Below are 13,229 nucleotides of genomic sequence, written 5' to 3' on the forward strand. Positions count from 1 at the left end.
TTTAGAGAGACAGAGGAATTGAGAGCAAAAGGAGAGATGGGGAAAGAAATACCTGCAGCTCTGTTTCACTGCTCATGAGGCTTCCCCCATTCAGATGGGAACCTGGGACTTGAACCTGGTTGCATGGTAACATGTGTACTCTACTGGATGTGCCCCTGCCCAGGTCCTCTGTTTTGTTCTGACACCGTCATGGAAGACCGTGCAGGCTGAGGCAGACATTACCAAGCACCATGCTGAATGCCCCCCCCCCCCAGCCCATAGAGTCCCTACCACATGTTACTGAGGGGAAGCTGCTAGAGAAAACTGAGGTTCAGTGAAGCCAAGGAGCTGCTCCTGAGTCCAAGTTAGGAAATGCTGCTGGGGCTTGGAACCAGGCCTAGCAGCCTGAGCCCTCCCACCTCCGCCTGTGTGACTCCAACATCCTGCAGTCCCAGGGGTTTTTGTGGCCTGAAACCAGAGTCTTTCCCCACCCTGGGGGGGTAGACCACAGGTCTCCCAATGCCACCACAGCCCAGCCTTTCCAGCCACAGCCCCCCCCACCACCACCCCCCCATCAGCCATACCACAGTCAGCTCCGTGGTTTCCCCAGCTCTCCACCAGAGGCAGCTCTCATTATAATGGCTCCCGAAAGGGCCTGCAGGTCAATTCCCTTCACTTTCCTGCTCCTTTGAGAGGGAATGGTGGCCCAGGTCACAGGTGGACTGTGGGCTACCCCTACCCGAATGACCTCTCTACATCATCTCACACTCCAACCACATCTGTCATTTCAGCTTGATTTTATTTCCTCTTATAAATGGGCACAGCACGGGGAGTGTTAGAAAAAAAAGAAAAACAAAACAAATAGAAACAAACAAACAAAAGAACCCAAACAGTTCCTTCACAAGGCTGGGAGGGCTAAGTGCCCACAGAGGGACAAGAGTCTTGGTCTCGTCTTCCAGTCTCTTCCCTTCACTTTTCTCATTGAAAGTTTTGGCCATGAAGTCAGGACAGGTGTGGTTAATAAACAGGTTATGGGGGGGAGTAGGGTGGGGGAGAGGGCCAGGGAGACCTGGGGGAGCCCATAAGCTCCCAGCTGTCCCAGGCCAGGTTCTTGGAAAGCTCTGTACAGGAGAAAGGACGCAAGGAAGGGACACTGTCTTCAGGGGGCTCTCTGGAGCCGTACCACCTACGAAGAATATTTACATGCATTCACCACACTGGGGCCAGGTGTGCTGAGCTGCCAGGTGGGCATCTAGGGGATGCCGGGGCCGTGAGCCCTTGGGTGGCGACTCTGGCCCAGCCTCAGCATCTCTAAGTCTGTACAGTTGTGGGCTTCTATTTACAGGCAGGAGGTCTGAGGAGGCAAGTCCAGGGTGTGGCTGTCAGGAGGACAGCTGGGGTGGGGGCAGCAGACACACCTGGCCTGATAGGCAGAGGTGGGTCTTCCCCTGGCACCCAGAGCCCCAGCCAGGACAGACAGTTTTGCCAAGCCCAGAAAGGGCTGGTCTCAGCATCCTGTGCCACTGCCCACAGACCTGCCCTGCCCAGCTCTGGGTACTACCCCTCACCTCCAGTGATCAAGGGAACCCACCTTCCAGGAGAGGTACCCCTTCTGCCCCCCCCCACCTCCGTGAGATACAGTCTGGGCTTTAGAAGTCATACTTGGAGGGCGGGCAACCCCCAACTCCCTAGACCCCAGTCTGCTTGATGGTCTCTGTGGCCACCTAGACTCCAGAGAAGTTCTCAAGCTACACAAGCTCCTCCTCCTTTGGAACTGGCCATATTTCTATAAAATACCAGGTCCCTGCCGCGTGCCCTCCTCCCAGCAGCACTGGGGGCTCAGGAGTGCTCTTGAGCAGGCCTGCATGCACATTGCACCTAGGAGAGCACCAGCTCTGCCTAGTCTCCGACCTCTTTCTAGGATCGCCTTGCCCCACGGGGCTGGCAGGAAGGTCTGGCTCTGTTGAAAGTCATGAGGGTCAAGTCTGGACATTTGTTATCAGTCCAATACTCCCCTGAATGATCCCCCAAGCCTCTTCTTTCACATGACACAAAGTCCCCCAATTCCAGCCCTCAGGAGGTGAGGAATCAGGCCAAGACTGGGGCCCAGCAAGTTGAGACCCCCACCTGCCCATCCTATGCAGGACCCAGCTCCACTGTGGACTCCTGCCCCACACAGAGGCTGACTGCACTGCTGGGACTCTCACCCCGGTCCCACTTTCCTGGTTCCTCAGCCTTGGCCTGCCCAGGCCTTCTTACCAGAGCTGCTGTCCCAAACAGCAGTCCACCAGGGCACAGGGCAGGAGGAAGCTAGGCCTTTGGTCTCCTCCATGTCACATCTCCTAGCACTCCCACTACAGAGATGACAGTTCAAGTCACCAACAGAGTGTAGACCTGGACTTCCCCCCACCCCCACTTCAGTGGCTGGGCTGGAGCCATTTGGGTTCCTCTAAGCCTCCAAGCCCTGCTGAGGGGACCCTCAGGGCCTGAAAGGTGGAGCTCCAGCCTGGAAGCAGGGTGGAGGTGAATGGGGTGCTGTGGGCAGCTCCTAGAGCCTTGTCCTCAGTGCCTCAGTACCAACACTTCTCACCCCACAGAAGTTTGTCACCAGGGAGTCTCAGAAGGGAACAGAAACAAAACTCAGGTTCCTGTTAATTGGGGTTCTGGGTGAGGAATAAGAGGGTGAGCACCAGCCAACCACAACTGAGACCATACCCCTTGGCTCCAAAAGCCCCCACCAAGTACAGTATCCCCCAAAGGAGGCTTGTGACTGACCCCTTCTGCCCACATTTAAAATATCTACAGAAGTGACCCCACTTGCAATGGTAACAAGGAAAGGGGAGAAGGGGGTGTGTGACACCTGCTCCCCCATCCCTCAAACCCCTCAGACTCAATCTTCAACCTGAGGCAGTGCATCAGGATAAACTGCTTCCATCTGTGCGTCCATGTGGCTGCAGGCAGGAGAAATGCCAGGATGTTGGGCCAAATGAGCCGGGAGGCATCTAGGGGAAGGGCCCAGGGAAGACCAGTGGGTGGGGCTGAGGTGGGCCTGGTGAGGCAGAGAGGAGAGGGTGCAGAGGGCCCGGCGGCAAGGCCAACCCTCACAGGCACTTTGGAGACTTGTGTCCTGGGAGGCAAAGTCAGCCCCCTAGCTCAGGGCTAGAGGGGGAACAGGGGGACCAGGAGCCACACCACCTGCCCTCACCCCAACTGGGGGCCTTTGTCCTTGGGCAATCCAAGTCACCTCCACTTCCCAGGGACAAACTCCAGGAACCAGCCTGCCTTCCCCCAGTGAGTGGGGGACTGGCCCCTGAAGCCCTTTGCAGTCTACAGAGAGGAGTGATGCAGGTGGGTTGAGGCCAGGGTTGCCACCTGGTGTGCAGTGCCCTAGGGGGCTTTGGGGAGACATCCCTCCCCACTGCACTTTATGCCAGGAAGGGCTCAAGTGCCCACCCATCCTCCTGCAGTGTGAGAGTGGGGCTGTGTGGGGTGAGATTGTGCATCCACAAGGGGTTGTGTCTGACACACTGGGGTCTGTAGCGATGGGTGCTGTGGCAAGGGGCTGAGTGTGATAGGGCAACTCAGGGGACCCAATATGGGCTGATTGTTCTGGTCTCATCCCACCCTCCCCAGTGCACCTGACAGCTGGAGACAACATGTGTGGTGCCAGAGTGGGGACAAAAGGAGGGACAGAAGGGAGGCAGGCCACATGGCACCACTGAGTGATGGTGACGAGTGACTTGCACCGTTATAAGCATTTGTGAGTGGGGGTTGTGAGAGGAACGCCTGGGAAGAAGCATCTTTGGGAGAATGTGTCTGTGGCATGTCTTGACTGGCTGGGAAGTCAGGATTGTGTGTGGTGTTGTCATTGCGTGCTTTTGTCTTTGTGACTGTGGGAGACGGTGTCTGTGCAGAATCCACTCACCAGACGGAGAGCATAGTCACCCAGCAGCACCCCTCACCAGTGACTGCCAGAGGACCTCGGAAGCCAATTCCTCTGCAGCAGACTGGAAGAGGTGAATGTGCATGAGGGTGGGAAAGGAGGGAGTGATCTCACAACCCTGGAGAGGCCAGGACAAAACTGGCTGGTGACAAGGGTGCCCTCTCACTCAGGCAGAAAGCCCTGGGACAGGAGGAAGAGACTGCAGTCACTTGATTTCAGGGCTAAACTTGCCAAAGGCTTTTCCTGGAAATCAGTCTGAATGTCTGTCTGTCCCAGAAAGGAGACTTCAGCCAGTTCTGTGGGGGCCAAGTTGAAGTTGAAGCTCAAGCTCAAGCCCATCTCAAACACCACCTTTTTCCCCATCAGCCAATCAGGAGCTTCCTTTCTCCTGTCCATCTGACATGAGCTCCTGAAGCCCCATTGCAGTGGGACAATAAGAGATGAGCTCGTAAGGGCACAGTCTGGAGCAGATGGCAGCGCCCCCTGTGCCTTGGGGAAGGTCTGTGTGAAGCTGGCAGTCCAGGCAGACCATGTGAGGATGGGCGGAGATGAACTGGAGCCAGGCCCCCTCTCAGGCCCAGTCCCAGGCCAAGGATGGTGAGGCTGCCCCAGGTGGGGGACTGGGCAGAGGGGCAGTGCTGAGGCTACAGGAGGCACTGAGGCTCCACTAGGCATAGAACTCCTCCTGCTTGTCAGGTTTCTGGTAAGTAACACTCGCCTGCTTGGGCTCCTCCAGGGTGTAACTGCCCTCGTCCTTCTTCTTCATGCGGTAGATGAGCAGCGTGACCAGGAAGGCTGCAAAGAGGGCGCCCACCACCCCACCTACAATCACAGCTGTGGAAGAAGAAGGCAGAAGTCATGACCCAAAGATCAGATGGACGGAGCCCAGAGTCTGCACAGAAGGGGCAGGGCCCTGGGGTCAAGAATGGAGAGTGCTATGAATCTTGAATCTGAGACTGATGTTGGAGAGAGACTAGAATTATTACTTTTTTTAAACTGGTGTTTTGTTTTAGTGAGAATCAGCTCTAATACCACCAACAGTGGCTGTCATTTAGAGCTTCACTGGGGTCTGCCTCAGTTCTCACAGCCTAATACCTACTAACACTGATTCCTCATATGGCACATGGAGAAAAGTGCTAGGGTCCATCCCGCCTACAGAGAGGCACTGAGAACTGATTACAGGCAAAGTGACTGTTACCATGCTGCAGATAGGATAAAGGGAGTCTGGGAGGTAGAGGACCTGTCCCAGGTCATACTGCTCCTAAGTGGGCAGCAGGTTTGGGATGAGTCCAAACACTTTTCAGGAGATGTGGCCATAGCAGGTCTTCAGGGACAGCAGCTAAGGGAGGTGGTGAACACAGAGAATGAGAGAAGAGGTTAGCACTCAGGGGTGAGTCCCAGGAGGAGTCAATTAGAGTGACCAGAAATTAAGGCCAGAGGGCCCTGAGGGTGGTGTCAGAAATAGAATCAGACTCGGTGTGGGGTAGGGTCAGATGAATCAGAAGGGAAGTCCCAGGGATGAACTCTCCACCTTTTCCTTTCCAGGATACCCATGCCTTGATCTCCCTCTTGGATTTTTAGGTGGCCAACTGAGGCCCACCTAGTTGCCACCCTCTGCCCCTCCCCAAGTCCCTTAGCCTCCCAAGCCTCACCTACGAGCACCTCCTTCCGCTCCAGGATGCTCTTCTGAGGCAGCTGGGCTGCTGAGCTCCCTGAGTCGATGGCATTGTCCAGGAGGCCAGGGCCTGGGCGGGCACCCTTGGGCAGTGTCCCAGGTGGAGGAGGTGATGGCCTGGCTGCAGCCCCGCCCACAGCCACCACTTCATTGGCTGTGTCTGGCTGTGTGGTCTCTTCCTCTGGCAGCTCAAAGTCCCCGCTGGGCCCCCCACTCACTGGAACCTCTGGCTCATCTCGAACGGTGGTCAGGAAAGACTCTGGAGTTGGAGTCTGCAAGGAAGTTAGCATGAGCCCAAGAGCATGGGGCAGCCATGGACACAGGGGCCCACTGCCACAGTACAGCTCCAGAGGAGCGAACACACTGTCAATAAGCTTTCACTAGACATCAGAAGCTGCTGAGTACAGGACATGTAGTTAACCCTTAATCTTTTTTTTTTTTAGCAAGATGATATAGATTTTTAAATTTTTATTTATTTGGATAGAGACAGAAATTAAGAAGGAAGGGAGGGGGAAGGAGAGAGAAAAAGAGACACCTGCAATACTGTTCCAGTATGCATGAAGCTTTCCCCCTGCAGGCGAGCAGGAGCTTGAACCCAAGTCCTTAAGCATGGTACTATGTGCACTCAACCAGCTGCACCAGTGCCTGGCCCCTTATCTTTTTTAAGTCTTAACTATTTTTAAGATTTACTTATTCACTTATCAGCAAGAGAGAGACCCAGAGCATCATTCTGGCACACACAATACCAGGAATCAAACTCAGGACCTCATGCTTGCAAGTCCAGTGAGCTATCTGGTACACCATCTGAAGGAGGTGTTATTAATCTCCACTTGCAGAGCAGGAAAGAGGGTCAGAGAGGTTAAGTGATTTTCCCAGGAACACATAGCCAGTAACTGGTAGAAGCAAGACTAAACTCCAGGTCACCTAACTGCAAACTCTATGCTTCCAGCTAATGCTATGCTGCCACTGATCTCACCAGGCCACCTCCTGTCCCCACCTCATCTCCATCCCTGCCCCCTGGTTTCTTTAGTAACAATCTCTGGGGAATTTGTGCTGAGGTATTGTTTAGAGCCTGCTATCCACACTGTACAGAGTGAAACTGTATAAACCTGAGCCTGGCTCACTTCCATGTGGGTCTCCTAAGTGCATGCCCCACATGGCCCCCCTCACACTCCCCACCAGTGTCTGGCTTGTCTCTGGGTTCTCAGTGCTGCACCACCCAGCCTCCCTCTCCTGGGCCCAGCCCCACCCACCCCTGCTCCCACTCCCCATTCTCTACCTACCCACTCACCTGAGCCACTTCTGTGGGTCCAGGGGCAGTGGTCCCCAGGGGCAGGGTGCTCTTCTCAGGGATGTCAGGCTCCTGGGTGGTAGCTGGCCTGGGAAGAGCCCTGGGCTGGGAGGTAGCTGTGCTAACCAGCCTGGGGGTGGCAGCCTCCGTGTCCAGGGCAGCCACTGTGGTGGGTGGGGAGGGCACTGCAGGGGTGGCAGGTAGGGCCCTGGCAGCCGTGGTGAGGGGGAGAGGCAGAAGCCTCCGAACGCCGGTGGTCCTTATGACAGAGGTGGTGGCCACTGAAGGGGGTGCTGCAGGGATGCTGGGGGTGGCAGCAGCTGCTGTGGCAGGCACAGTCACCACGGGCAGGGCTCCTGTGGTTGTGGCAGCTGTGGTTGCCGTGGGAGTGGAGATGGTGGTGGCTCTCTGGCTGGGCTCTTCTTCCAGGACCTCTGTCACCACTGGGGGACTGGTGGCTGGCTCTGGGGTGGGACTCTCAGAGGGCAGCTCTTCAAACGGGGTGCCCACAGGCTGGATGTCCAGGGTGGGCAACACAGCAGGTGTGGTGGATATGGCTAAGGCCATGTCCGGGCTGAACCGCATGACTGTCTCAATGCCCGACTCCTGCTCGAAGTCTGAGGGGTAGGAGAGAGGAGAGAGCCACGGAACCGGATGACCAGAGGGACAGGAGGACCCCAGGGCAAGGACAGCTATCAGGACTAGGGACCCCACTGAGTCCCCCAGATGAAAGCTGCAACATCAGCCCCCATCATGGGGGTGTGGGGGACTGAAGCCCATGGCTCCAGCTCACTACAGAGCACTGGCTCCTACCCCTTACACTTTGTGCCATTATCCCAGGACAAGTTGAGGGAGAGATGGCACAGCCTGATCAAAGGTTGCCATGGCTGGTGGCAATGGCTGGTGAATATCCTCCAACTCTTCTCCACCCAGCGAGATACTCTTCTGTGGGGTTTATGCTGTGGTGTACCAGATACCATGCACAAGGACCCTGGTTCAAGCTCCCAGTCCCCACCTGCAAAGAGGAAGCTTCACAAGAAATAGAGCAGTGCTACAGGCATATCTGCTTCTCTGTATCTCCCTCCCCCTTCTTTCCCTCTATATCTCACCCTCTATCAAAGAAAGAAAGAAAAAGAAAAAAGAAAAAATAGATGTCAGGAATGGTGAAACTGTACAGGCATCAAGTCCCAGTGATAACCCGAGTGACAGAAAAATAGCACATATCTGTACCTTTGACTTCCTTCAGAACAAAGGCTCTTCTGGCTACAACTCTAGCTGGAGGTCAGGAGGCAGCTTAAAAAGGAAGCTGTGCGGGTGGCATTCTGGGGACAGACTCGGGCATACTTCTCCTACAAGCACAAGGCCCTGATCATCTCAGGGCTCCTCTGAAGCACAGGAGGACATGAGGGAAAGAAGTCTTTGCTCTTCAGGAAGTGCTCAAAGCCAGGCCCCATGAGAGGACTGTGGGAAATGGGGTGTGGGGAAGCCACACCCAGCTCCTGGGGTCTTAAATCAAGGAGAGAAGAAAATCAGAAAGGCCTGAGAGTACAGACACAACCCATCAGAGGGGCTTTTGAAAAACTTTCTAAGAAGCTTACAAGAAAGGGGAAGTGGGGAGACCAGAAGCCAGGGGTTTGGGTAGCCAGTTCTCTGACCAGAAGATGTCCTGTTTCAGCAGAAGCACCCCTGTCCCCTCAATATCACCCCTGACCCCAGCAGCATAGCTACTTTCTCTGCGGGCTGTCTGAGCAGCACCTACATGTTATGCTGTAGCCTTCTGCCCCTGGAGCTGGCACCGCTTCAAAGCAGCTAAGCCAGGATTCGCACTCAGCTGCCTCCCTGTCTCACACTCGTCCAAGGCTGCCCTTGCCCATCACTCCCGCACCGATCCCCTGGCCACAGCCAAGGGGCCAGCAGGGGCCACCTCCATCTGGGCCCATCAGACAGCTTTTGCTGAGAGGTGTGACTCTGAGTCCCTCCCAGCCGCGGAGAGGCGGGGTGGGGGGCTACTCTGAGAACTGGGTTACTGAGGGGCACGTGCCCCCCCCCACCCCCACAGAGCATGCAGAGATGCAGAAGCAGAAAGCATGGGATGCTAGGGGTCCTGGGCCCCGAGGTCCTCAAGGCCCTGGTGCAGCCCTGAAAACCAGCTGCCCTTCTCAGGTATGGTCTCCCGTTTCCAGCCCTCAAAGCCTGGGGGAGGGGGGCAGGGGGACTGGGCACCAAAGCCAGGGGAGGAAGGAGAGGCACTTACAGCCCGAGCCCGACCCTGAGTAGAGGTCATCCAGTTCATCGTCGGGGAAGGAGTCGTCATCCCCGGAGCCCTCAAGGTCCACAGGCCTCTCGAAGTTCTCACTGCGCCAGCGCTGAGTCTGAGGAGAGCAGAGTTGGGCGTAGGCTCAGTATCCCACAAACCCAGAGGGTTGGCACTTATGTCAGGGGCTGTGACAGTCTGTACTTGGGCAAACCTGGTCTAGTAACCACATCCCACCCACACCTCACAGGGGCCAAGGCAGCACGCCATCTCCCTAGTGGCCCCCATGGGGAGCCCTGGTCCCTCCCCATCCCCTGAGCAGGACACCTGGTGGAAGAAGGGGATTTAGAGCCAGAATGTTGGGTCTTGTCCTGGCTCCAGGACTCTGGCGAGGCATGACCTGAGGGGAGTTCCTGAATCTCTCCCATCACTCCTCCCTCACTACCCAAACAGCTCCTGGGTGTGCTGAGTGTAAGCACCTGGGCAGTGCTGAGTGCACATCTGACACACAGTAGGTGCCCAGCACAGGTGCCATCAGTTCCATTCTCAAAGGGTCTCTCACAGACCCCACTGAGTCCCCCAAATGAAAGCTGCAACATCAGTCCCCATCATGGGGGTGGGAGGGGGGGCTGAAGCCTGTGGCTCCAGCTCACCACAGAGCACTGATACAATGCCATGCAGACTCTGCTTGGCACCAAGTCTCACATCTGAAAATCCCTAAGGCAGAGCAATTAGCTCCATCGGGGAGACGTGGGTGTTGGGGAGATTTGGAGCTCATGGGTGGGAAGGGGTTAACTTAAACGGGAGGGAGATTACAGATGTCAGATCCTCTCCCAAATAAGAAAATAGCTACTACATCCCTGCCCATCACACCTGCCCCCAAAGGATCTCACAATCAGTTCAGGATCCAAATGCCACCTCTGCTTCTGCCACAAGGGATTCTTGGGCTCAGGAGGGGTGGCAAGGGTTTCTCTCAGGGTCCAGCCTACTGGACCCAAAACTTCTCCTGGGAAAGCCAGGTGCCAGGGGTCCCTTGGGCCCAGGCTAAACCAGGGTACTGCACCTCTGGATTAAAGTCAACATTAACCTCTTAAAAGAATAATTTAAGGGGGAGTCGGGCAGTAGCGCAGCAGGTTAAGCACACGTGGCGCAAAGTGCAAGGACCGGCATAAGGATCCTGGTTCGAGCCCCCGGTTCCCCACCTGCAGGGGGGTCGCTTCACAAGTGGTGAAGCAGGTCTATAGGTGTTTATCTTTGTCTTCCCCTTCTCTCTCCATTTCTCTGTACTATCCAACAATGACGACATCAATAACAACTACAATAATTACAACAATGAAACAAGGGCAACAAAAGGGAATATATATATGAGTAATTTAGGGTCAGTGAAATAGCTCACTTGGATAGTGTGCTGCTTTGCCATGCATGTGACCCAAGTATAAGCCTGGCCCCCACCAGACAGAAAGAAGCTTCAGTGGGGTGTGTGTGTGTGTGTGTGTGTGTGTGTTTCAGTCTATAAAAATAAATAAATAAATAAATAAATAAATAAATAAATAAAAAATTTTAAAAAAACCACCACAGCCTGGAGTAGTAAAACCCTAGAGAGACAATCCCTCACCCCACTCAAAAGAGCAGACATTGTGCAGCCGAAGCCCCTGCCCCTGAAGCTTCCTGGAGAAAGGCAAGATTCTCAGAGCTGAAGGCTCAGCATCTAGGACTTAAAACAAGGGAAATAAAGAAAGACAGCTCAGAGAAAGCAAAGCAAGCCAGTGTTCCAGATGGGAAAGCACAGCCTACTGCTCAACTGCCTGCTCTCTCCAGGGCCCATATGAACCCCCTCCACCACTTGATTCCAGCTCCCCAGGCACCTTTCTGCTCCCTGGAGCATGCCTGGTCTCTCCTGCCTCTCTTACTCATGCTGTTCTCTTCACCAAGGACACCTTTATTTTCCATCCAACTTCCTGCCAGCTAACTCCTGCCCCCCAGCACTTCTGTGGCGAGTCCCCCACTGCTTGGCTCTCTCAGAAGCATCCCCGGCTTCCATATTCACACACTGACCACTACTTGGGAGCTTGGGTGTACACGTGTGCAGTAGTTTTGCCCACTCCTGCCATGCTTTGATGCAGGGAGGAGACTGACTAGCACAAAGTAAGTCTTCAGAAAATATGTGCAAGGAATAGTGTTGGAATTAGAAGGCAGGATTAATTCTCAAGGCTGGGGGGTGGGGTGGGTGAAGGCAGGGGAAGACTGGAGCTGAAGATGAGGAAGCCCCACAGGAAAAGAATTCCCGTGTTCAGCTAGCAACTTTATCTTGGGAACAGGTCATTTTTCATCCTGATTCCACATCAGGATATGGTTGGCATGGCTTTATGAGCTCAGCCTGACACTGACAGATTCCTTCTGGAGTTCATATGGAACTGGAGGGAGGATCCCAGTCCTGGTTTACTGCCCTCAGCCTGAACCACCTGTTCCAAAGCCCTCCCCAGGCCAACCAGGGCAGGAGGCCAGGGCAGGGAGCCAGGAGATCTCCTACCCTCCACCCCATCACCGCCCCCCCCCCACACACAGTCTCCAAGTAATGAATTAATCAGTATTTACTTGCTACCAGTGAGTCATGGAGTGGAACAATTAGTGTAATTGCTCCCATGACTAATTGCTGGGTCTTCCTCCTGTTTAGACATTCCAACTCCAAGCAGTGATCGTCCAACTTTCCCCAGCTCCTATCTCTGCCCCCACTGCCCCTGAGAACCAGTTCCCAGAACCTGAGGGGAGGGAGTTTGCTGGCTGTCTGCAGGCCTAACCATATCAGAGCCCCACAGAGACTCTCAGCTCAGTTCCTGCACAAGCAGCCTGCAGTCGGAGAGCAGCTCCACTCAGCAGGACAGGGCCTGAACAGGGAGTCTGCGCAGTGCACTTGCACAAACCTCCCACTGGCACTGGAGAGCAGCAAGGAGAGGAGTCCTAGGAAGCCTGTGATCCCTGGAGACACCTAAACTGGGCTGAACACGGGGGGGGGGGGGGGGGGGGCACCACAGGGGGCTCTCAGGGTCCCTCAGTAGCTAATGCTTCACAAGCCAAACACCCTGATCCTGGAAAGGCCTGCATTAAAGAAAGATCCCCCCCAGAAGGCACAGAGACCCTAAAAATGACACGCCCAGAGACACAGAGAACACAGACACCAACACACTCACCTAAAGGCAAGCACAAAGAGGCACCGTGTGTTGCCCTGCCTTTGGGAGCAAATAGGTACATGCCTGGGGGGTGGGCATTGGGTGGGGGGCTCACACTGCAGCACTGAGGCTCAGAAATGAGTGTGGAATCTCCTGTGAGCCTATCAGTCTCCACTCAGGTAGCGCTCACCTAGATACTATTCATCCCCAGCTCAGTAGCCATCCACATGACAACCGTTACCATGACGACCAGCTCCTCCATGCTAAGGACCAGGAGAGCTCAGCTCCCCACAGAGATGGAGAGCAGGAGAGGGAAAGACTATGTGAGAACAGAGAGGATGATGGCTGGGGGGAGGGCAGAGACACTGGACAGAGAGGCAGTGATAGAGGAACATGGGGAGCCAGAGGGGCATGGAGGCACCAGAGTGGAGGGAGGACTGGGTGTGCCGGGGAGAAAGGAGAGGAGGCGTGAGTGGGAGGCGGAGTGAGAGAATTCTCTAACATCTTAATTTAGCTTCTAGCTCATCAGGCAGGCAAAGTTGGGGAGGGGGCCACCGGGGTAATTTTCCAAGCATAAATCCTGGCGAACATCCCCTCCCAGTAGTGTGCAGTCCCCAGCTGGGCCAGAAGCTGGCCTCAGGAAAGCTCAGCTGCCTCTGAATGCTGGGGGCATCTTCCACCTGGGGGGTGGAATAGGGGGGCAGTGTGCCCAATGCCCAGCACCCCTCCCTACTTACCCAGGGTCAACTTGGGAACCAGAGCTGGGGATCAGGGAAACTGGTAGGAACTCTTGCAAGGTTGCTGGCAGCTAAACCTTGATGGTGGGAGGGTTGGGGAGGCATAGAGAGAACAGCAAAAGGGTAGGGAGCCTGGGAGGCTAGAGGGAAAGGGGGAGGGAAGTCACAGGATTGAGGAGGGCA

The 13,229-nt window shown here is 55.3% G+C and overlaps 1 protein-coding gene across 1 annotated transcript in view; it reads right to left on the reverse strand.

Annotated features, from left to right (window-relative positions):
* Window positions 1-761: 761 nt before the first annotated feature.
* The window catches only part of SDC3 (syndecan 3), a 43,174-nt gene continuing 30,706 nt past the window's right edge, over window positions 762-13,229 (reverse strand). Inside the window, exons 2-5 of the mRNA XM_007522449.3 lie at window positions 9,143-9,260; window positions 6,889-7,505; window positions 5,575-5,869; window positions 762-4,756 (exon numbers count right to left, since the gene is read on the reverse strand). Of these exons, the coding sequence (XP_007522511.2) occupies window positions 4,590-4,756; window positions 5,575-5,869; window positions 6,889-7,505; window positions 9,143-9,260 (1,197 nt within the window). The 3' untranslated portion in view covers window positions 762-4,589. The remainder of the gene's footprint in view (window positions 4,757-5,574; window positions 5,870-6,888; window positions 7,506-9,142; window positions 9,261-13,229) is intronic.

The sequence above is a fragment of the Erinaceus europaeus genome, chromosome 13 (assembly GCF_950295315.1).
Source record: "Erinaceus europaeus chromosome 13, mEriEur2.1, whole genome shotgun sequence".
Taxonomy (NCBI): Eukaryota; Metazoa; Chordata; class Mammalia; order Eulipotyphla; family Erinaceidae; genus Erinaceus; species Erinaceus europaeus.